Source organism: Xenopus laevis, chromosome 6L (assembly GCF_017654675.1).
Source record: "Xenopus laevis strain J_2021 chromosome 6L, Xenopus_laevis_v10.1, whole genome shotgun sequence".
Classification (NCBI taxonomy): Eukaryota; Metazoa; Chordata; class Amphibia; order Anura; family Pipidae; genus Xenopus; species Xenopus laevis.
The window spans coordinates 3053127-3078019 of record NC_054381.1 but is presented as its reverse complement, the minus strand read 5'-3'; the positions used below and the strand labels follow the sequence as shown (position 1 = coordinate 3078019).

At 40.4% G+C, this 24893-nt stretch overlaps 3 protein-coding genes and 1 pseudogene across 10 annotated transcripts in view; 1 reads left to right on the top strand and 3 right to left on the bottom strand.

The window, feature by feature from the left end:
• XB5897957.S (hypothetical LOC495453 S homeolog) overlaps window positions 1-24893 on the top strand; it is a 658286-nt gene that overhangs the window by 221384 nt on the left and 412009 nt on the right.
• Window positions 1-24893, bottom strand: part of LOC121394776 — a 34059-nt pseudogene that overhangs the window by 6716 nt on the left and 2450 nt on the right.
• On the bottom strand, window positions 15267-21837 carry LOC108718435 (oocyte zinc finger protein XlCOF6). The gene is made up of 2 exons (XM_018266767.2): window positions 21660-21837; window positions 15267-17873 (listed from the first exon to the last, which is right to left on the bottom strand). The coding sequence occupies exons 1-2, from the start codon at window positions 21835-21837 to the stop codon at window positions 15652-15654; spliced, it is 2400 nt and encodes a 799-aa protein (XP_018122256.2). The 3' UTR covers window positions 15267-15651.
• The window catches only part of LOC108719569 (gastrula zinc finger protein XlCGF57.1), a 135159-nt gene continuing 131509 nt past the window's right edge, over window positions 21244-24893 (bottom strand). For all 5 annotated transcript variants that reach the window (XM_041566932.1, XM_041566933.1, XM_041566931.1 and 2 more), the window contains one exon: window positions 21244-23888. In XM_041566932.1, coding sequence (XP_041422866.1) covers window positions 22002-23663 — 1662 coding nt within the window. In that variant the 5' untranslated portion in view covers window positions 23664-23888 and the 3' untranslated portion in view covers window positions 21244-22001. The remainder of the gene's footprint in view (window positions 23889-24893) is intronic.

The following is a 24893-nucleotide window of genomic DNA, read 5'->3' as shown; positions in this document are numbered from 1 at the left end:
AATAGAATTCTTAATGAATCAGATGAAAATTGAGCATAGGACTGGCCAGATATGGGATGACTTTGACGTAGTTGGCCAGCTTAAATATATTGCAATATATGGACAAACAATCCCTGTTTTGTTTAAAGGGTAAGGCATTTTTCAGTAGCAGTATGCACAAAATGTCTCTGTCTTAAATTTCTACTACCTGCTGCCACTCCATGTAGCTGGGGGGGGGGGGCAACTCCTTCCAGTGTCTTGGGATTATGGACCTGGTCGCATTCAGTAGATGCAAGGTAAGAGGATTCCTCAGTATTCCGTTTTTATCCTTATTTAGGCTTAACAGGATTAATGGAACATCCTCCGCCGCCAGATTTGAATTTGTTACTTCTGTTATTGCTTTCACTATTTTACCCCAATAGAGATTCAAATCCTTACAGTGAACCAAAAATGAACATGGGTCCCTTTATCTTGACCACATCTCCAAAATATTCTGTAAATTCTGGAAACATTCTTTTCAATTTAGCTGCTGTGAGATGCCATCTAGTAACTATTGTATAATTCATTTCCCTCACTCGTGCCGCTCTAGATGATTTATGAACTAATGCCTGAATCTTGTTCCACGTTAAGGGGGAGATATTGATGTTTAATTCCTTTCCCCACTCCCTGCGTGTTGTATCTGTCACCAAAGTTTATATATAGTGGAAATTTCTTTATTAAGGGTTTCTTTGCACTCCAATATGTTTTCCCATTTGGTCTGCTCTCTATTCCAATCTGCATCTTTAGATTTAGAGATGTAATGACACAATTGACAGTAGTTCCATGAATGGTTTACCCCATTTCTTTTGAATTTCTTGTAGTGATATTATTTTGTTATTCTCCAAAAAATCACTGCTTCTTGTGGGTCTGCCCTCTGATACTTGCCATTCCTTAAAGGCTCCTTGCTCTAGACTAGGTATAAATGAGATATTATTCACTAGGGGTTGTAGAATGAAAGGGGCTTTAGACAGGTTTATCTTTGATCTATTACTATACCATGTGTCAAATATGTTAATTAAGGCAAATTAAATATCACAGCCCTCTCTTTAGTCTCCCTATCCTCCTTATGTAGACCTCTATTCTATCCTCCCTATACAGCCCTCTATCTTATACTCCATATACAACCCTTATTATTATGGAACTTAAATTGACTTCAAAGGCAAATTTTAGTGCCAATTTCTTTCTATATTTAGTAGTGTGCAATATTAATTTTTAACCATGTAGGTACCTACATCCAGTTACTGAGCCCTAAGTGGGAGACACAGGGAAGGCTCCATTCATCTAGACCAGGAGTCCCCAACCTTTTTCACATGTGAACAACATTCAGATATAAAAAGATTTGGGGAGCAACACACGTATGAAAAAGGTACTGAGTGTGCAAATAAGGTCTGTGATTGGCTATAGCCCCTATGTGGACTGGCAGCCTACATTAAGGCTCTGGTTTTTATGTAACCAAAACAAGCCTGGAATTAAAAAAATAAGCACCTGCTTTGAGCCAACGGAGAGCAATATCCAAGGGGTTAGGGAGCAACTTGTTGTTCATGAGCTACTGGTTGGGGATCACTGATCTAGACCTTCCACCCTCTGACTCCTGGTTGAGTTAAGCCTGACAAATAGCATGGACTCCCCTTGCAATGCAACTTACCAATTTACCATATAATTATGTGACTTGTTTGTTTAGTTGTTCAACAGACTCCTTGTGTTACTTATTACTCCTATATTCTAAATATATAATATACTGCAGGTATTAAACCCACATACCGTATATACTAGAGTATAAGCCGAGTTTTTCAGCCCCCAAAATATGCTAAAAAACTCCACCTCGGCTTATACTCGGGTCAAGCACAAAAACGGTCGCCGGCGCCTAAGAATAGTCGCCGGCGTCCAAGAATAGTCTCCAAGAATATTCGCCGGCGTCCAAGAATAGTCGCCAGTGTACAAGAATGGTCGCCAGTGTCCAAGAATGGTCACCACCATCCAAAAATGAGATGCAGGCACCTCCAATGGGAGCAGAAACCCTCAATTTTTTGATTGAAACTTACCAGAAGCTGCTGCATTTCTCACCCTAGGCTTATACTCGAGTCAATAAGCTTTCCCAGTTTTTGGAGGTAAAATTAGGTACCTTGGCTTATACTCGGGACGGCTTATACTCGAGTATATATGGTACTCCCTACACCATTAGCCTATGAGTTAGTGCCCATTTGGCATGAAACGCATTAGGCTCTACATGTCCTAATACACAGTTTAAATTACTACTTTTGCAACTGCATTTACTATTGGTGCAACCCACTCCCCAACCTGCCCATAATGAATGGTGGGTTTCACAGGTGGTCACAATGGGGTAAACACCCTGATGGTGTATAATCATATTTGTGCGGCTCTGTTTTCCTTGATCCATTCGTTAACAAGCCGGCCACAACTCTCTATGCTAAGAAATGGCACAGAAATCTGCTGTAATTGTGCAACAGAATAGTGGACAACATGCAAAGTACAATATGTGCACATCAGTTATATTACAAGTACATTTAATTGATTAATTACACATTTTAAGTGATTACAAATAAAAACATGATCTGTTGCTTCTGTACCAGCCCAAGGCAACCACAGCCCTTTAGCAGTAAAGATCTGTGTCTCCAAAGATGCCCCAGTAGCTCTCCATCTTCGTTTCTGATGATTCACTGCACATGCTCTGGTACAACGTGTAGATTTATAGTCAATAGTTAGCTGTAATTTATTTAACTACTACATAACTTCCATTGCATCACTGTGGCAGCTTTGTCAAAGGCAGTGAAACATGAGTGAGCAGAGACTGGTGAATCTTTCCATATGGATAAATGTTGTTTTATATGTGGCTCAGTAAGGCAGCAGAGTGGCCACCTGGCAGATGGAGTTCAGCAGCTCAGTCTTGTAGCAAAATTCAGAACTTTCTGTGGAACCAGTATAATGATGGGACCAGTATAATGATGGGACCAGTATAATGAATGACCAATTATGCTGTAATCCCTTAAAACGTTTATACCACATCTATGCACATCCAATTCTTTTTAAATCCTTTTAACTTGTGAATCTTCCTTCTATTTATTTTTTAAGGAGCTGTTGAATGCTACGTTTTAATTGGTAATCTATTGATTAGTGGGTTGTTCCCTGTGTACCAGACAATCTACATTTAAGCACTACCAACACTATTACCTGAATTAATTCATTGAGTTTTTCTCATTTTCATTTTACACAATATTTTGAATAAAAGACATTGATTTTTGGTTTTGACAAAATGTATTGATTTGTTTATTGAAACCACAATGAATTAATAACACCAATAAGTGATTCTCAAATTCACACATTATTCCAGTCAATTCACACTCTATTATGCAACGCTATTAACTCTCTTTAGCAGTTCCGTCTTCTTTGGTACTAGTTGAATTTCCTACAGCTAACTAATACTTCTCATAAGATCTACACATCAGACTATACAGAATGTGAGTGCACATGATCAGTCCCACATATCTGGCTAAACCTATTATGTAGTAGTTGAACTATAGCTGAGCACATGATTAAGAGACTGATATAACTGGTGCAAGATTACAGGAGGAGGAGGAGACATTGGAGAATAACAATCATATACAAAGCTTATTAGTGACTAAGAGAGTCAGTGAGGGGATATTAGGCCCATTATAATGATGGGTTCGTTACAAGAATAATAAGAATAGTCATATCACATAAAATGATCATATTTATGTTTCACATACTTTTCTTTACATTTTTATTGCATTGGAGATGATAGAGCCATGTAGAGCAGAACTGGCAACTTTTCATCTTGTTTGTTATAGGGCAATAAGCTTTGTTCTGATTGGTTCAGTAAAGTGACTGATACTATTGTTTCACATGCAAGTCTATAGTTAAATGAGCGGCTCCATTACTCTCACCAGTAGCTTTACCATAAATGATCCAGTTGACACCTACAGTTCTCAGGGGGTGAGCTCTCACAATGGTGTACATACAGGGTGTACTTCTATGTCATATACAATTAGTGAGTGCCAATGGTTCTTGGACAATAATTAAAACTGATTCATTTGAAGAATCCACAAAGGAGAATAGCAACTGTACAATCATTGAGCAGTATTCAATATATACTCATAATAGTAACACATAGCGGAGTCTTCCTTCTGATAGAACTTGAGAGAGAAATATCAGTTCACCTGTTTCCTCTGATGACTCCTCATAGGTGAAACCCAGGAGGAATCTTTCTAAGTCCTGGGAATCTAATCCCTTCTATATTCCCCGGTGGAGCCAAGAGCTGCTCAATATAGGTAGCCCTCAACCTGACTGGTCCTCCTAGAGAGACTAATTACAGCATTTACTACCCCTTACTATTTCTGCACTAATAATGGCTCCATGAGTAACTCTCTCCCTTTAGGAAAGTCAAGTCAAAGACCTCTGGGAAAAACCCTCAAGATGCGCATGGCTTTTCCTTTTACATTAAATCATACTGCCATCTAGTGACCAAACATGGGAAATCTAGGGGTCATACTGTGACCCAGGACATGGGGAATTATTCCCTTCATAGACTAAGGATCCCCATTGCGACCAATCTTTAGGGAAACGCACTATAAATGTAGAATCTATTTATCAGTCCCCTATACACAGAATTAATATTTTATCAGTTTTGTAAACTCAGTTTTGAGTTTTCAGTTTTACAGATAGAATGAATCCTCTGTTGTAAAATCTCGCTTTCTGTCACAAGCATCTATTTTGTCATTAAAATCTTAGATTGGCATGTACTAATTAGTTACACCTAGGGGCACATTTACTTAGCTCGAGTGAAGGAATAGAATAAAAAATACTTAGTATTTTTTTGGCTACTGCGACCATCTCAACCTTTGACTACGACTTCGAATCGAACGATTCAAACTAAAAATCGTTTGACTATTCGACCATTCGATAGTTGAAGTACTGTCTCTTCAAAAAAAAAAAACTTCGACCCCCTACTTTGCCACCTAAAACCTACCGAGCATCAATGTTACCCTATGGGGAAGGTCGTTCGATCAATGGATTAAAATCCTTCGAATCGTTCAATTCAAAGGATTTAATCGTTCGATCGAACAATTATTCCTTCGATCGTACAAATAGAGCTAAATCCTTCGACTTCGATATTCAAAGTCGAAGGATTTAACTTCGATGGTCGAATATCGAGGGTTAATTAACCCTCGATATTCGACCCTAAGTAAATGTGCCCCCTAGAGTTGCCACCTTTCTGGTTTTGGCCCGGACAGGCCAGTATTTTGAAAAGCTGCCCTGGTCAAAACTTTCTGCCCGATGTTCCAAATTAATATGACACATAACGGCGTTTGTTACATGGATGTTGTACATTTGTGAGACAGATTGATTGTCAAACTTTACACAATGCAGTTTGTAAAATAATTAAATCCTTTTGTGCACAAACCTGATTTTGTTCTCCATGGAAATAGGTTTTAGTATAATTATCTGTGTATATGGTCACAAATACGTATGTCCCCTCAGAGACATTTATTCTGGAATATGTTTTGGATCCAAAATAATTTGGAACAAACTGCACCTCATACAGTTGACATGATATATTGTTACAAAACAAAAGCTGCAGTGCAGGATACAAATAACTCTAGAATTAATTACAGCTATTTATTCAGGGATGATGGAATGTTATTTAGGATTGCACATTCATACATTAAGCACAAATTAAAGGTTTCTCCCCTGTATGAGTCATCTGGTGCATTTTGAGGTTTCGCTTTCTAGAAAAGCCTTTGTCACATTCTGTGCATGTGAATGGTTTCTCCCCCGTGTGAACAATGTGGTGAATTTTGAGTTGATCCTTTCTAGAAAAGCCTTTGCCGCATTCTGTACATGTGAAGGGTTTCTCCCCTGTGTGAGCCATTATGTGAATATTGAGCTTCTGCTTTGAAGAAAAGCCTTTTCCACATGTTGTACACATAAAGTGCTTCTCCCCTGTGTGAACTGCCAGGTGAATTTTGAGCTTATGCTCTGTAGAAAAGCCTTTGCCACATTCTGTGCATGTGAAGGGTTTCTCTCCGGTGTGAATTCTCTGGTGAATTTTGAGTGTCGTATTTGAAGAAAATCCTTTACTGCATTCTGTGCATATAAACAGTTTCTCCCCTGTGTGCATTGTCTGGTGAATATTGAGATCACGTTTTCTATAAAAGCCTTTGCTGCATTCTGTGCATGTGAAAGGTTTCTCCCCTGTGTGAGTCATGTGGTGAATTTTGAGGTTTTGCTTTATAGAAAAGCCTTTGCCACATTCTGTGCATGTGAAAGGTTTCTCCCCCGTATGAACAGTTCGGTGAATTTTGAGATGATCCTTTGCAGAAAAGCCTTTCCCACATTCTGTACATGTGAATGGTTTCTCCCCTGTGTGAGTCATGTAGTGAAGATTGAGCTTCTGCTTTGAAGAAAGACCTTTTCCACATTTTGTACACGTAAAGGGTTTCTCCCCTGTGTGAACTGCTAGATGGATTTTGAGCATGTTCTTTGTAGAAAAGTGTTTGCTACATTCTGTGCATGTGAAGAGTTTCCCCCCTGTGTGTACAGTGTGGTGAAGTTTAAGCTGTTGTTCTGTAGGAAAACCTTTGGCACCGTCTGTGCATGTAAATGGTTTTTCCCCTGTGTGAACTGTCTGGTGAATATTGAGCATCTGCTTTGTAGAAAATCCTTTACTGCATTCTGTGCACATGAAAGGTTTCTCCCGTGTATGAATTCTCTGGTGAATATTGAGATCACCTTTTGCATAAAAGCCTTTGCTGCATTCTGTGCATGTGAAGGGTTTCTCCCCTGTGTGAACTATTAGGTGAAATTTGAGCTTCTGCTTTGTAGAAAATACTTTGCCACATTCTGAGCATGTGAAGGGTTTCTCCCCTGTGTGAACTCTCTGGTGAATTTTGAGATTCTGCTTTGTAGAAAATACTTTTCCACATTCATTAGAGGAAACTGGTTTCTCCTGTGTGTGATGTATAAGAAGTGTCACATTTGAAGAGAAGACTTTGCCATATTCTTCATAAGGGAAAGGTTTCTCTTCTTTGATAACCTTCTGATGTCCTGTAAGACTGTTGTCTTGCTGCTCACATTCCATTGTGCTACAAAGTTGCACCTGGGCCTCTTTTGTCTTACGACTTGTTGTAACTGACAGACAAGAAGATCTGCTGCTATTTGGTTTGCTGAGAGACCTGATATCCTATTCCTGAGTCACACGGTGTCTCTGCTTTATTCTATGTCCTGCACCTGTAACGGCTCCTTGGCTGGATCTAAGGAATCCCAGAAATCCCTGGATTCTCTTACTTGGAACCTCTGCTGCTTAATGCTGCTCTGGGATCTTCTGCATCTCCTTCTTCTCTCCTTAAGGGAAAAATAAAAACCTTGTTGGTGGTTTAGAGTAAAATGATCTAGTGACCCACACTGAGTTAGAGAGTGTAGTTTCCACTAATATATTTGTTTATATTTTGGAGCTTTTACAGGTGCAGGTGATTTTCTACTATATGAACTGAACGGTGTCATTAAAAGCCAGAGACATTTTCCCTGGGAAGTGGGTGACTGTGTTGGTCAATGAACTAGTCTGGACCTTGTGATTAGACCGACCCCATGTGGGATATTTATCAAAGAGTGAAGTTAGAGATTGCCACAGTCTGCTAGCGAGAAATACCGCCTTTCTTCATTCATTTCTATGGGGTTTTTAAAGGCGTATTTATCAAAGAATGAAGATGAAAGTTTACCATTTGATAACTACACCTTTAAAAATCCAATAGAAATGAATGGAGAGAGAGGTGGTATTTCACTCTAGCTGTAACAGTCTCTAACTTCACTCTTTGATAAATATACCCTCATGTATCACCATGTGCAGATATTGTTCTCAATGTATGAGATGCCCATTGATTTGATCTGTTTTCATCTGACGACACAAATGAGGAATCAATTAATGAAGGTTTCCTACTGAATAGTCCTAATTCTTATAATATAACTAATGATTCATGGTTCATAGAGAAGGAAAGTCAAAAAGGACTAGAACACATTAAGATAAACAAAGACACTGAGCTGACGCTATTCATCCTCTGTACTTGCTCCTTTGCTTTTCAACTTGTTTATTAATGACCTGGAGGTGGCCATTGAAAGTACTGTTTCTATTTGTGCAGATGAGACTAAATTGTGCAGAACTATAGGTTCCATGCAGGATGCTGACACTTTGCACAGTGATTTGTCTAAACTGGAAAACTGGGCAGCAAACTGGAAAATGAGGTTCAATGTTGATAAATGCAGGTTATGCACTTTGGCAAAAATAATATAAATGCAAGTTATACACTAAATGGCAATGTGTTGGGAGTTTCCTTAAATGAGAAGGATCTTGGGGTTTTTGTAGATAAGATGTCAAGTCAATTCAAATCATTAATGGGTGCCTTTGAGCAGGTCATTATAAAGGGCTTCTCAGTGGGCAGGTAATTTATTTTATCAGAGCTGCTCTGTAGGACCAGGAAATGACAGGAAGTGCTAAACTGAAGTTGGTTTCATATTCTTGATTAGTGCCAGACAACTACATTGATATTTCTCAATAGAAACAACAGACAAAAAGGATATTTTATGCTCATGCTTAAAAAGGGTGTGTAGTCACTAGGGATGCACCGAATCCCCTATTTTGGATTTCCTGGGAAATTGACTTAGGAAAACTCAAAACATTCTAAATCTGCCTGTCATACTCAAATGTTTAGCAAAGGACCCTCATAAACATGGGATAATAAGAGCCTGGAGCCTTAATTTGCACCCTGATATTAAACTATTTGTAAACTTTGTAAAGGCACACAGAAGTATAAGGACTATTTTTATTATTAGGCAACTTTTAGAGCCAATTATCTTTTTTAAAAGGTTTTTATTTAACATTTTCTAACACAACAGCACATACATAAACTTGCATTGCTATGACCTTACACATAAGATTGCATGTTTGTCGGGTGATAGTGAGTTATACACAACAGGAATACATAGTAGGAGATGCACCAGTAGTCAATGGGAGGAAACATAAAGGGAAATTAGTGTAGTTGGGAGGTTGGTTACGTGAAGTGAATTCCCATACATTCTGAGGGAGCTACCCCATGATTGACATCCAGCCAGGGGTCCAAGACCTTCTCGAATTTTTGGGGGCACCGTCTGGCCAGATAGGTTAGTTTGATAACTGGGAGCATACTATTTATGAGCCCGATCCATTGTTGAACCTGTGGAGAGAGGGGGCTCATCCAATTCATTGCCACATGTTTTTTGGCATAGAAATTGTGTTTTTAGTAGGGTTCGGGTCTTATTCAGTGGGACCGTGTCCTCTATCACCCCCAGCAAGCATAACTCCGGGGCAGGAATGCCAGGCATGACTTGTTCATTAATGTATTTTACTACGTCTGCCCAGTACTTATGTATCATTGGACATGCCCATAACAAGTGAAAAAAACTCGAGTCTGGAGAGTTACATTTGGGGCAATATGCGGTCGGGTTCCTACCCATTACTTTTAGCCTTAGCGGCGATATACAGTATGTCCTGTGAATTATTCTGTACTGTACCATCTTGTCTTTGGTGGTGATTAGGTAGTCATATAGTCCCTCAGTTGCCTCTGCCCACATCTCATCACTTAAATGGGGCATATCCATGGCCCATTTGCTCCTTGCCCTATCAAAGGGCTTTCCCAGGCTAGGAATCAGGGACTTGTATATTACCGAGATTAGCTTGCTTGGGTCTGGGTCCCATAATCTACTTTCGTAGGATGAGGTTGTTGTGTTTGGCGTTAGGGAACCGAACTGGGAGGTAAATGCGTGGTGTAGTTGGAGATACCGGAATAGTTGTATATTGGGTTGATTTAAATGCTCCCTTAGTTGAGCCAGGGTGGGAAAGTTGCCTTCCATTAGCGACTCACTCAAATGGCGGACTCCCACTTTGGGCCAGTAGTGAAACTCAGGCATTTGCATAAAATTTGGAATTTTTCTCCAAAGTGGTGTATTTGGCGAAGGTTGGCAAGCGCCCATATTTTCTGTGGAGTCGACAATATGGGTGGCTGTTCTGGGGTGTCTCTAGTTTTCCTATAAGGCGCGTTCTTAACACTTCATGTGATCCCGCCATAGTGGCATGTAGCGTTGTGAGTGGATTCTCAGGGTCAGGCATGAGCCAATTGTGTATGAACATTGATTGTGTAGCATAGTAGTAATATTTTAGATGTGGGAGTGCTAAACCACCACAGTCCAGAGGGGCCATTAGCGTTTGTCTGCTAACCCTGGGGGCTTTGTGGGCCCATATAAAGGGAAACAGTGTATCATCAATACACTTAAATGGTTGTGGGGGAAGCTAGGTTGGGGAATGTTGCATCACATACATAAATTTAGGCAGAGATATTATTTTGAACAGATTGATCCTACCCCACACCGTGAGTGGAAGTTTCTCCCATTGACTTGCTCTGGTCTTAAAAGTTAACAACACTGGTTCAACATTTTCATATACATATTCATCCGCTTTGTGTGTTATAACGATTCCTAAGTATTTGATCCTTGTAACCCATTTTAGTCCGTGTATGTCGCCTATTGGCCAAGGCGTCTCAAGAGAAAAAGAGAATGGATTTCATCTTGTTGATTGTGAGCCCGCTGAAACTGCCCAGCTGACCTGCTAAGTGTAATGCGCTATTAAGGGAACCATTGGAGTCTGCTAGGAATAAGAGTACATCATCAGAATATAAAGCAATTTTTTCCTCCACCCTTCCCGTTTTAAGTCCTATCACCCTGGGGGATTGCTGGATCAACATGGCTAATGGCTCTATTGCCAGGGCAAACAGCAGTGGGTACAGGGGGCAGCCTTGCCTGGTCCCTCAGGAGAGGGGGAATTCCCTGGATAGGGTTCTGTTGATCTGTATGTGGGCGGTTGGGGATTGGTACAGTAATTGAACCCATGATATGAAAGTGGGCCCTATGCTGAAGTTTTCCAGCCCTTTCCACAAGTATGGCCATTCAACAGAATCAAATGCTTTGGTAGCATCTAGTGAAGCAATCGCTCTGGTAACAGCATTTGCGCGATCAATTTGAAGGTGGGGAAATATTCTTCTCAGGTTAATTGCTGTGCTCTTGTTGGGCATAAAGCCTGTTTGGTCTGGATGTATTATTGAAGTTATTACTTTGTTTAGTCTTTGGGCTAGGATTTTTGCTACTATTTTACATCTGTATTGATTGGGGATATGGGTCAATAGGATTCACATGCTTCAGGGTCTTTCCCTTCCTTAAGTATGAGTATTATGGTGGCGGAGTAAACGGATTTTGCTCCTATCAATGTGGCGTGCAGCTTTGGTACCAATTCTTCGCTAAGGAGGCGATACCACGCTGCCGGCAGACCATCTGGTCCAGGGGTTTTCACGGGTGAGAGGTTTCCAATGGCTGTAGCCACCTCCCCCAAAATTATAGGCCCATCTAAAAAATGAGGCTTCAGCCTGACAGTTTATGAAACTCCATGCCCTGTAAAAATTGTTCTAGTTCTGGTTGTGTGTAGGATACCTGTGTAGTATATAGGTCTTTATAGTATGTGACAAAGATTTCAGCAATTTCTTCCGCATCAAGTATACAGTTGCCCTGCGCATCTTTGATTCTCAATTATCTTCTATTTTTAGTGGTATGTGATGAGTTATGCTCCATGTCCCCATTTCAATGTGTATTATGAGAATTACATGACACTATAGGCTGAATTTCTGAAGTGTGACGCAGGCTCAGGGAGCAAAAAACAGATGCAGATTGTCACCCATAGATGTAGGTGTTTACATTCTGAAATGGATGTTTTAGTGAATACTGTGCTGTCTAAATTCAACTGAGCTGCATTCATAATGTACAGGCTGGGGGTAGCACATGGGTGTCCCTATGGATTCCCGGATATACTGTGGAGCCCTGTACCTGCAACTGGTGCACAGTGTCTGCTCTAGAACCCATTGCCCAGTGCTCTTACACCCTTTAGGCCCATGGACCAAGGGGAGATTTGTCACTTGATGTGAGGTTACATTTGCGCTACTGTGGGCGACAAATCTTCAGAGAATGCTTTACCAACGGCAAAAATGCAAATCATCAATGGGAAAACATATGAGTCGCTTCAGCTTTCCAAAGTCAGTTGCCTTGTGAGGAACTATGTGTGACTTCAGAGAATGAAGCAGCACATTTGTTTCCCCCATGGGTGATTATTCCATTGCTGGTTATTAATGTGTCAAATATATTAATACAAACAAATTAAATATCCCAACCCTCAAATTATCCTATCTATCCTATCCTCCCTATACAGCCATCAATCCTATCCTATCATCACTAAACCAGCTCTATATCCTATAGTCCTTATCCATTAATCTATCCATCCCGTCTTATACAGCCCTCTATCCTACTTATCCTATTCCCACTATCCAGCTCTCCATCAATCCATCCTAACCTATCTATCCTACCCTCCCTATACCACCCTCTATCCTATCCCATCTATCCTAGGGGATACATATATCCCATGTACCAACAATCAGGCAGATCCTGTAAAATCATTAATCATCACAAAGGCCTACGGTTCTACCTTATATGTCAACTCATCTCATCACTGTCAGTGCTGCACAAACCCTCCCAGCTCAGATGTGTTAATATTAGGTGGTGATATATTCCTATTTTTCCTGCTGAAAAAGGCAGAATCCTGACAGAATCCTGACCGAATCCTGAACCGAATCCTGGATTCTGTGCATCCCTAGAAAATTCATATGCACGTTTTTTATTTGGGGTCTATACACACTACATACTTTGGTAAATCTATGCATATTAGGCATCAAACTATTCACTAGACCTCTGATGTCCATATTTAGGGTGATATTTCTTTGTACATAAAACATTGTGTGAGATAAATGTGGCAAACTGCAAAATTTTTAGGTGATTTTCAGAAATGTTTGTAAAAACCTCTACTTTTAGAAAAGCTTTACAGTTTGGTAGTTTGGTGTAGAAAGAAGTCTTTATCTTTGTTGGATTCATCAGAATGTGTACTTTCCAAAAATATATGGTTTTGGGGGGGTCTTTGCTGTAAGGACGGTCTTGAGGCACATAATATGAAGTCAAGTCTTAAGTGAAATAATATGAAGTCAAGGGTCTATGTTCACAGAAGGCGAATTGGCAGTGGAGAAATCTCATATGCACTATTTGCCCATGGCAGCTGCCTTGGTATATCTATGCATATCGGGCATCAAACTGTTCCGTAGACCCTTGGCATCAATATTTGGCATCAATATTTATGGTGTTTTACAATTGTATGTAAGTAATTGTGTGAGATAAATGCAGCCAATTGCAATATTTTTAGGCGATTTTCAGAAATGTTATTCTGACTCCAATTGCTGTGATAATGGCTGATTCCTAACCTCTGAGCTGTAGCTCCTCTCTGATGAAAGGCAGGAACCCAAGAGGATGATGGGAGGAACAGACATCACAAATAAGGAAGGAAATACAGAGCCTGTGTACAGTGTATAAACATTAAACATATACATTAACATGCTGCTGGGACAGCACAAATGTCTTAAAAATGCTTTGGAGTATGGTAGTTTGGAGCAGAAAGACATAATTACCTGTTTTGTAATGTGTACTTTACAAAAATATATGGTTTTGGGGGGTCTTTGTGCTTTAGGTGAACTTGTGGCACATAATACACTGCCAGGGGCCATTGTTCACAGAAGGCAAATCAGCAGCCGAGAAAATTCATATGCACGATTTTCATTGGGGGTTTGCACATGTCAGCTGATTTGGTATATCTATGCATATTGGGCACCAAACGGTTCCGTAGACCCTTGGTACCTCAAATGACAGACCATATAGCTGGGTCTTCATTTTGGGGACCCTATATGCCACGTGCTTGGGTACACCTATACATATTAGGCATAAAACTGTTCAGAGGACCCCAGGCTTTCATGTTTGGGGTGATTTATCTTAATATCTAATAGTATGTGGAAACTACGATGTTGCAGGGTGGAAAATTTTAGTTGATTTTGGGAAATGTCACCAAAATTGCCAAATTTAGGAAAGGTTTGTGGCTTGGTGCTTTGGAGTAGAAAGACATGTATATCCAATTTGGATTCAGGAATGTGTACTTTCCAAAAATATATGGTTTTCTGGGGTAAACGTACTGTTTTCTACCTTTGCCCCCTCCAAAATGATTTGTAAATGTGTTGATTTTGCAGTATCCGGAATTACAGAACGGATAGCTCAAATGGGGTGTCTACATTTTGGGGCCCCTATATGCCACATGCGTAGGTAAACCTATACATATTGGGCATCAAACTGTTCAGTGGACCCCAGGCTTTCATATTTGGGGTGTTTTACATTGATACCTAATGATGTGTGGGAGATATGATGCTGTAGAGTGGAAGCTTTGAGGTCATTTTTCAAAAAATTCACCAATTTCTATAAAACATTATAATTTTAGGAAACAATTGCAACTTGGTAGTTTGGAGTACATAGATATACTGTTTTTATAATAAAACTAGAATTTAGGGTCTGTAGAAAATAACTCACCACACAAAGGAAGAGGCCCAGATGCACCGCCCTGAGCCCTCAGCACAGGGAGCGGACGAATCAAAAAAACATTTGGAGCAAGCACTCAGTGAAGGCAAACTTCCACCAGGCAGATACATCCAAAGTGAAGAGTTTATTGTGTCCACAGCCTTACGCATTTTGTGTCATAAACACTTAATTATAGGCACAAAACGCGTAAGGCTGTGGACACAGTAAACTCTTCACTTTGAATATATCTGCCTGGTGGAAGTTTGCCTTCAAAGGTTTTTACATAGATATATTTACCCATTTTTTCTCCAGAATCTGTTCTTTCTAATAATGGGTAGTTTTCTAGGGTAAACCTACTGTTGAATGTTTGGCCTTGAAATCAAAAGTGTGCCATTTTGTGGAGCGGTGCTTTGGAAATTTGGTAGTGTACTGCTTGTAGATTTTGATCTTCCCCAATGAGAACCCTCTATAAAACGATGTATATTTGCCGCATTCAGGAGACATAGACCTTTCCAAATTGGCTGTGTTCTCGTATATAAAATAAATTATGTTTCTGATATACGTAATTGTACTTTGTGAAACGTGTGTTTTTTTTCATTTTATAATGTTTTACAGAAGTAGAATTGTAGAACTACACCAAAATTCTTGCATATTTCAAAGCCCAGGTTGTCCTGAATGAAACAATATATTGCTTTCCTGGGTAAACTAAAAGACCCCCCCCAAAGAAAGGCCCCTAAAATGGAAGAGTACAAAATGTCTAAAAGCTGCTTGGCAGTAGAGGTTCGCATTTAGGACAAAACGTCTGGAAGGGAAAGTGTTAAGCCTATCATATACTGTTTTTATTACACTAGTAGTCTCTAATAAACACAACCACATCATATTGGTGCTTTGGAGTACTCTCCTCATATGATATTTAAGCTCTATCTTGTATTTGTACACTGGGATAATATTATGGGGAGTGTAGGCATTTGAGCAGTCTCTTATTCTATGGCCAACAGTTCTGCATTTTATACTTCCAGCCCCATGAGACTTTCCTTGTGGGGGAGCAGACTTGTAGCTATAGGAATACATTTTACCCCATTCTCTACATCAACGGTTTAACTTCTTGGGGTTGCTGTGAGTTTTGTGGTGACGCTGAAGTTTCCACTTGTCTGGAAAACATTTGCCACATTCTGAACATGTCAAGGGTTTCTCTCCTGTATGAATTCTCTGATGTCTCAAGAGTTTGCTGTTACTAGTGAAGACTTTCCTACATACAGTGCAGATGAACTCCTCTATGTGTGTGTTCTGGTGTGTTTGAAGGCTGTGCTCTTCCGAGAAGCTTTTCCCACATTCTGAACATGTGAAGGGTTTCTCCCCTGTGTGACGTCTCTCATGTCTCAAGAGGTGGCGTTTGTCATTAAAGCATTTCCCACATTCTCTACATGCAAAACGTTTCTCTCCCGTGTGAACTGTCAGGTGACGCTGAAGATGACTTTTTTGACGGAAACCTTTGTCACAAACTGAGCAGGAGTAAGGCCTAGCATCAGTGTGAGTATTCCAGTGAATCACCAGTCGAGATTTCATAGAAAAGGTTTTGCCACATTCTGAACAGGAGAAGGGCTTTACGTCAGAGTGCACCCACTCATGTACCACAAGTTTTGCCTTTTCAGGGAAGCATTTTCCACATTTTGTACATTGATATGGTTTCTCCCCTGTGTGACTTTTCTGGTGTCTACGAAGTTTATTTCCTTCTGAAAAGCTTTTCCCACATTCTGTACATGTGTAAGGCATCACTCCTGTATGAATGGCCTGGTGCATCCGGAGATAGCGCTTGTGCAGAAACCCTTTGCCGCATTCTGTGCATGTGAAGGGTTTCTCCCCTGTGTGTGCTATCTGGTGAATTCGGAGTTGCTGCACTATAGAAAAGCCTTTGCCGCATTCTGGGCATGTGAACGGTTTTTCATCATTGTGGGTAGTTGCATGTACTTGGAGGCTGTACTTCTGAGAGAAGCATTTGCCACATTCTGTACACTGGAAAGGTTTCTCTCCGGTGTGAATTCTCTGATGTCTAAGGAGCTTTGCCTTAAAGGGAAAGATTTTGCCACATTCTAAACATGTTAAGGGTTTCTCTCCTGTATGAATTCTCTGATGTCTCAAGAGTTTGCTGTTACTAGTGAAGACTTTCCTACATACAGTGCAGATGAACTCCTCTATGTGTGTGTTCTGGTGTGTTTGAAGGCTGCGCTCTTCTGAGAAGCTTTTCCCACATTCTGAACATGTGAAGGGTTTCTCCCCTGTGTGACGTCTCTCATGTCTCAAGAGGTGGCTTTTGTCATTAAAGCATTTCCCACATTCTCTACATTCAAAACGCTTCTCTCCCGTGTGAACAGTCAGGTGACGCTGAAGATGACTTTTCTGACGGAAACCTTTGTCACAAACTGAGCAGGAGTAAGGCCTAGCATCAGTGTGAGTATTCCAGTGAATCACCAGTCGAGATTTCATAGAAAAGGCTTTGCCACATTCTGAACAGGAGAAGGGCTTTACGTCAGAGTGCACCCACTCATGTACCACAAGTTTTGCCTTTTCAGGGAAGCATTTCCCACATTTTGTACATTGATATGGTTTCTCCGCTGTGTGACTTTTCTGGTGTCTACGAAGTTTATTCCCTTCTGAAAAGCTTTTCCCACATTCTGTACATGTGTAAGGCTTCACTCCTGTATGAATGGCCTGGTGCATCCGGAGATAGCGCTTGTGCAGAAAACCTTTGCCACATTCTGTGCATGTGAAGGGTTTCTCCCCGGTGTGTGCTATCTGGTGAATTCGGAGTTGTTGCACTATAGAAAAGCCTTTGCCGCATTCTGAGCATGTGAACGGTTTTTCATTCCTGTGGGTAGTTGCATGTACTTGGAGGCTGTACTTCCGAGAGAAGCATTTGCCACATTCTGTACACTGGAAGGGTTTCTCCCCGGTGTGAGTTCTCTGATGTATAAGGAGCTTTGCCTTAAAAGGAAAGATTTTGCCACATTCTTCACAAATAAATTTTTTCTCTTCTTTGATAACCTTCTGATGCCCCGGAAGGCTGTTGTCTTGCTGCTCATTTTTCATTCTTCTAAAAGGTTGCACACAAAAATAACAGGTGCTGTTTGGTTTGCAGACTCTTGTTCTGTTGTTGAGTAACACGTCGTCTACATGTGGTGGTGCTTTACCCACTCCTGCACCCTGTAGCTGCTCCTTGGTTGGGTTGTATCGGAGTAATCCCTGGATTCTACTGCTTGCAACCTCTGTGTGCTTTATGGTGGTCTGGAATGTTCTGCATCTCCTTCTTCTTACTTTAATGGGAGGAAAACAAACACATAAAGGATTGTTGTAGTTTCTTAAATGTCAGGAGCAAATCTTTTTGATGAGATGACAGAAGAAGCATTAGGTGTTCACAGAAGTTGAAAAGTCAACCATTATGAAAATATGCTTTAATGTGGGATCTCTACATGCAAGATGATGATGATTATGATGAGTAATCCTGCTCATAATGAGTACCAACTGTGAATAGTATTTATGTGTTGCTATCTTTCATGGTCAGAACTTACCATACTCTAGAAAAAAAAAAAAAAAAAAAGAGGACCCCAATGGAAACTGGATTTGGCACCCAAACCAAGGGTGGTGCCACCAGAAACCATGAACACTCCCTGACTGCCTTGGAGAGGAAGAAGTGAGTCAGGAGTTGCTGCCTGGAGAACAGAAGGACAGACCTGCTGAGAGTTTGCCAGTGCTAATCAGTGATGAAGCTAATAAGATCATTCTTGTAAGTAGACCACCATTAACAGCGCACTAGCAGAACTAGAGAGGGAAGTTTGAAAACAAACCATGTTGGTTTGAAAAAAAAAACCATGTAAGCTCACTGAATGAAACAAGATTGGCTGTTGTTAGCTCTTCCCACTATTAGGTGTCTAACCAATGTTGTCTTTTCATTTGGGTTCACCCCATAACTAAGTGATTCAAGTTTGGCGAGTGTGGCTTCAAAACTGTAAACGTGGCAGCAGTTTAAATCTCCCCATTTCAAAGTCAATGCTGTTGTTGGCTCCTCCCACTTCTGGGCATCCAAACAACACCCCCTTTCAGTCCTCTTGACCCCATAACTATGTGATTCAAGTTTGGTGAGTGTGGCTTCAAAGCTGTAAGAGTGGCTGCAATTTAAATTTCCCTGTTCAAAGTCAATGGATGAAATTTTTGCTCCTCCCACTTTTGGTCATCCAATCAATGTTGCTGTTTCATTCAGGGTAATTATCTCTGTGAACACATACCTACAAGAAGTGTGGCCCAGGTTTGATACATGCCTTAAGGACACTACCCAGTTTCTCAACACTTTAAGTGGAATTCACATAATGGCACAATCCCAATACAATGCACAATTGATGTGAAGGACCTGTACACCTCTATCATTGGAATATTTGCCCAACGAAAAATTCCTATACATGAAGTACATTTTTTATATGAATGTTTGGATTTCATTCTGAAACTTAACTATTTCTGGTTTGATTACAATTATTATTTACAGATACAGGGCACAGACATGGGGACAAACATGGCACCAACATACGCCAACATTTATTTGCACCAGTTTGAACCCTTACACATATTGGAACATCCATCATACAAACAACATATTGCTGTTTGGCGACGTTATGTGGACGATATGTTCCTAATTTGGATGGGAACTAGGGAGCTACTGTCTGGGTTTTTTACATAACTAAATAGTATACATAATACCATAAAGTTTACTATGAACATAAGTCCACTCACAATTATTAGACGTACAAGTTACATTTTCTGATCGTCATTTTATCACCGACTTGTACAAGAAACCAACTGATATAAACAATTTACTGCATAAAGACTTTCATCCAATAGGGGTCACCAAAGGACCAGTTCATAAGAGCAAGAAGGACAATCTCATCTGATGAACTGTATCTAATGAGTTGGTGCCCCAATTCCATGAAAGGGGATATGAGAGAAGGGAGTTACAGGTTATAAAAGGCGAGGTCCAGAATATTGACAGAAAAGGAGAGATATTATCAACCAAACAATATACGGTCTGTGTGACCACTTATGCCTTTATGGGGGGAAAAAACATCCTGCAACATTGGCTCATCCTCCAAAAAGGATAAAACCTTTGGGAAGTCATTTAATGAAAACCCCATTTTTAGCTATAAAAAAGGCAAGAGTATTTCAAATGGGATTATTAGTGTCGATTTTAAGGAAAAATTTATTTAGAAACCAATATGTAATAAAAAAAAAGGTTCCTATCCATGTTGCAATTGTGGCCATTGTAACGGGACTATTAAAGGTGAAGTATGCCAACTCCCTACCTTGGGTTAATATATCAAACTGAAACATTTTGCAACATGCGAAACAGAAGGTGTTGTGTATTATTAATTAAGTGTCCGTGTGGACTTCGCTATGTTGGCTACACTTCTAGAGCCTTCAAAATGAGCATATGACTGAATGAGCATAAGAGTGTAATAAGAAAAATTAAACCGGAGATGAAAGGAGATGATATCACCATTGGCTGCAAAAAAAAGTCAAAGAAAAATGTAAAAAGGAGACGTTGCCAAAACATTTTTATGAAGCAAAACACAATACTTCACAACTAAGATGGCAAATCCTAGAGGTAATGCATAGAGATAGAGGTAATGTGGATAAAAAGGTCTTTATTAAGAAGAAAGGCTTTTTGGATCTGGCAACTTAAAGGGATACTGTCATGGGAAAACTTGTTTTTTTCAAAACACATCAGTTAATAGTGCTGCTCCAGCAGAATTCTGCACTGAAATCCATTTCTCAAAAGAGCAAACAGATTTTTTTATATTTAATTTTGAAATCTGACATGGGGCTAGACATATTGTCAATTTCCCAGCTGCCCCCAGTCATGTGACTTGTGTTCTGATAAACTTTAATCACTGTTTACTGCTGTTCTGCAAGTTGGACTGATATCACCCCCCCCAGCATCTTAACAACAGAACAATGGAAAGGTAACCAAATAGCAGCTCCCTAACACAAGATAACAGCTGCCTGGTAGATCTAAGAACAGCACTCAATAGTAAAATCCAGGTCCCACTGAGACACATTCAGTTCCATTGAGTAGGAGAAACAACAGGCTGCCAGAAAGCAGTTCCATCCTAAAGTGCTGGCTCTTTCTGAAATCACATGACCAGGCAAAATGAGCTGAGATGCACCTACACACCAATATTACAACTAAATACACTTGCTGGTTCAGGAATGAAATTTTATATTATACAGTGAATTATTTGCGGTGTAAACAGTGTCATTTAGAAATAAAAACTACACCATAAAAATCATGACAGAATCCCTTTAAAACACTTACTCCCAAGGGTCTCAACAAGAATTTTAGTTAAAACCTGAATATAGATTTTAACAATTCTTCCACCCTTTCTTTCTTTACAGAATTGCTGGGGGATCTCGTAGAGTGTTAAGATAATACTAACAGCCCCATAGGCAGTGAGTAATTGATTTTTTTCACATTTTATAAATGTTGTGGTATATAACAAATATATATGTAACTCCATGTACATTGTATATCTTGTAAAACACCCGTGTGACATGGGATATGTTGGTCAAACCAAAAGAGAGGTTAAGAAGAGGATCCAGGAACATAGAGGCTATATAAAATAATGTAAAGACTGACACTCAAGTTTCCAGACATTTTATTGAATTTAAGCATAACCCAATGCAGTTGGGGAGGTGTGTGCTAGAAGAAATTGTGACGGACATAAGAGGTGGTGATAGACAAAAAAACTGCTTCAGGAGAAGAGAAATGGATAAAAAGTCGGAATACATTAAACCTTTACATTAAAGTCTTAAACCTTTTCTATAATTCTTTTATGTAGGTTCTTTTTTTGATCTTGCAGGGCTTGAATTTACACCGGCAACATCGATGAATAAAGTGAACGGTAAGATTTTTAATGCTGGTACTAAGTTCTGTCTGATTAAAGAATTCTATGTTTTGGTCCATAGTAGGAGGCTATGCTTTAGTCAGATTGTGTCGCACCCGACAGTCGTGTTGCATCAACGCTGCAACACGTTCTGACAATAGAATTACTTACCTGATTTTCGTCGCATCCGACGTGACGCCTGCGTTTTTGCACAGTGCGTTGGATCGCACCGAAATCGTTCGTGGGGTCCTGCCCTAATAAACAAAACCACAGCATATTGCCAACAGTTCTGTATTTTATACTTCCAGTCCCACGAGACTTGCAGCCATAGAAATACATTTTCCCCCATTCTCTACATCTGAAAGTTTTATCTTCTTGGGGAGTGTAGGCATTCGAGCAGTCTCTTATTATATGGCCAACAGTTCTACATTTTATACTTCCAGCCCCATGAGACTTTCCTTGTGGGGGAGCAGACTTGTAGCTATAGGAATACATTTTCCCCCATTCTCTACATCAACGGTTTAACTTCTTGGGGTTGCTGTGAGTTTTGTGGTGACGCTGAAGTTTCCACTTGTCTGGAAAACATTTGCCACATTCTGAACATGTGAAGGGTTTCTCTCCTGTATGAATTCTCTGATGTCTCAAGAGTTTGCTGTTACTGTTGAAGACTTTCCTACATACAGTGCAGATGAACTCCTGTGTGTGTATATTCTGGTGTGTTTGAAGGTTGTGCTCTTCCGAGAAGCCTTTCCCACATTCTGAACATGTGAAGGGTTTCTCCCCTGTGTGTGCTATCTGGTGAATTCTGAGCTGTTGCCCTGTAGAAAAGCCATTGCCACATTCTGAGCATGTGAACGGTTTTTCATCCCTGTGGGTAGTTGCATGTACTTGGAGGCTGTACTTCTGAGAGAAGCATTTCCCACATTCTGTACACTGGAAAGGTCTCTCCCCGGTGTGAATTCTCTGATGTCTAAGGAGCTTTGTCTTAAAAGGAAAGATTTTGCCACATTCTGAACATGTTAAGGGTTTCTCTCCTGTATGAATTTTCTGATGTCTCAAGAGTTTGCTGTTACTAGTGAAGACTTTCCTACATACAGTGCACATGAACTCCTGTGTGTGTATGTTCTGGTGTGTTTGAAGGCTGCTCTCTTCCGAGAAGCCTTTCCCACATTCTGAACATGTGAAGGGTTTCTCTCTAAAGTGAACTATTTGATGGATCAGTAGTTTTTTTCTATTACTGAATATCTCCCCACAGTCTGTACATGTAAAACGTTTCTCCCCAGTGTGAGTTTTATGGTGACGTTGAAGGTTTCTCTTGGCCGAGAAGCATTTGCCACATTCTGAACATGTGAAGGGTTTCTCCCCTGTGTGAAGTCTCTCATGTCTCATGAGGTGGCTTTTGTCATTAAAGCATTTTCCACATTCTCTACATGCAAAACGTTTCTCTCCCGTGTGAACAGTCAGGTGACGCTGAAGATGACTTTTTTGACTGAAACCTTTGTCACAAACTGAGCAGGAGTAAGGCCTAGTGCCAGTGTGAGTATTCCAGTGAATCACCAGTCGTGATTTGATAGAAAAAGCTTTGCCGCATTCTGAACATGAGAAGGGCTTTACGTCAGAGTGCACCCGCTCATGTACCACAAGTCTTGCCTTTTCAGAGAAGCATTTCCCACATTTTGCACATTGATATGGTTTCTTCCCTGTGTGACTTCTCTGGTGTCTACTAAGTCTATTCCCTTCTGAAAAGCTTTTCCCACATTCTGTACATGTGTAAGGCTTCACTCCTGTATGAATGGCCTGGTGCATCCGGAGATAGCGCTTGTGCAGAAACGCTTTGCCGCATTCTGTGCATGTGAAGGGTTTCTCCCCTGTGTGTGTCATCTGGTGAATTCGGAGTTGTTGCACTACAGAAAAGCCTTTGCCGCATTCTGAGCATGTGAATGGTTTTTCATTCCTGTGGGTAGTTGCATGTACATGGAGGCTGCGCTTCTGAGAGAAGCATTTGCCACATTCTGTACACTGGAAGGGTTTCTCCCCGGTGTGAGTTCTCTGGTGTGTAAGGAGCTTTGTCTTAAAAGGAAAGATTTTACCACATTCTTCACAAATTATTTTTTTCTCTTCTTTGATAACATTTTGATGCCCCGGAAGGCTGTTTCCTTGCTGCTCATTTTTCATTCTTCTAAAAAGTTGCTCATGAAAAGAACAGGTGCTGTTTGGTTTGCAAATTCTTGTTCTGTTTGTTGAGTAACACGTTGTCTACATGTGGTGGTGCTTTACCCACTCCTGCACCCTGTAGCTGCTCCTTGGTTGGGTTGTATCGGAGTAATCCCTGGATTCTACTGCTTGCAACCTCTGTGTGCTTTATGGTGGTCTGGTATGTTCTGCATCTCCTTCTTCTTACTTTAATGGGAGGAAAACAAACACATAAAGGATTGTTGTAGTTTCTTAAATATCAGGAGCAAATCTTTTTGATTTTTTTTGATGAGATGACTCTGGGCTTTTACTACACATAAAACAGAAGTAGCACATGGTGTTCACAAAGTTGAAAAGTCAACCATTATGAAAATATGCTTTAATGTGGGGTCTCTCCATGCAAGATGATTGAGTAATCCTGCTCATAATGAGTACCAAACAGTTGTGAACAGTATTTATCATGTGTTGCTATCTTGCATGGTCAGAACTTACCATACTCTAGAAAAGAAAGAGGACCCCAAAGGAAACTGGATTTGGCACCCAAACCAAGGGTGGTGCCACCAGAAACCATGAACACTCCCTGACTGCCTTGGAGAGGAAGAAGTGAGTCAGGAGTTGCTGCCTGGAGAACAGAAGGACAGACCTGCTGTATGCCAAGCTGCAAGATGCCCAAGAGTTTGCCAGTGCTAATCTTAAAAGCGTCAGTGATGAAGCTAATAAGATCATTCTTGTAAGTAGACCTCCATTAAGAGAGCACTAGCAGAACTAGAGAGGGAAGTTTGAGAACAAACTACCTGTTGGTTTGAAAAAACATTTAAGCTCACTGAATAAAATGTGTTTGGCTGCTGTTAGCTCCTCCAACTTTTGGGTGTCCAACCAATATCACCTTTTCATTTGGGTTCACCCCATAACTAAGTGATTCAAGTTTGAGTGAGTGTGACTTCAAAGCTGTAAACATGGCAGCAGTTTAAATTTCCCCATTTCAAGGTCAATACTGTTGTTGGCTCCTCCCACTTCCGGATATCAAACCAACACCCCCTTTCATTCCTCTTGACCCCATAATTATGTGATTCAAGTTTGGTGATTGTGGCTTCAAAACTGTAAGAGTGGCTGCAATCTAAATTTCCCTGTTCAAAGTCAATGGGTGAAATGTTTGCTCCTCCCACTTTTGGTCATCCAATCAATATTGCTGTTTCATTCAGGTAATGATCG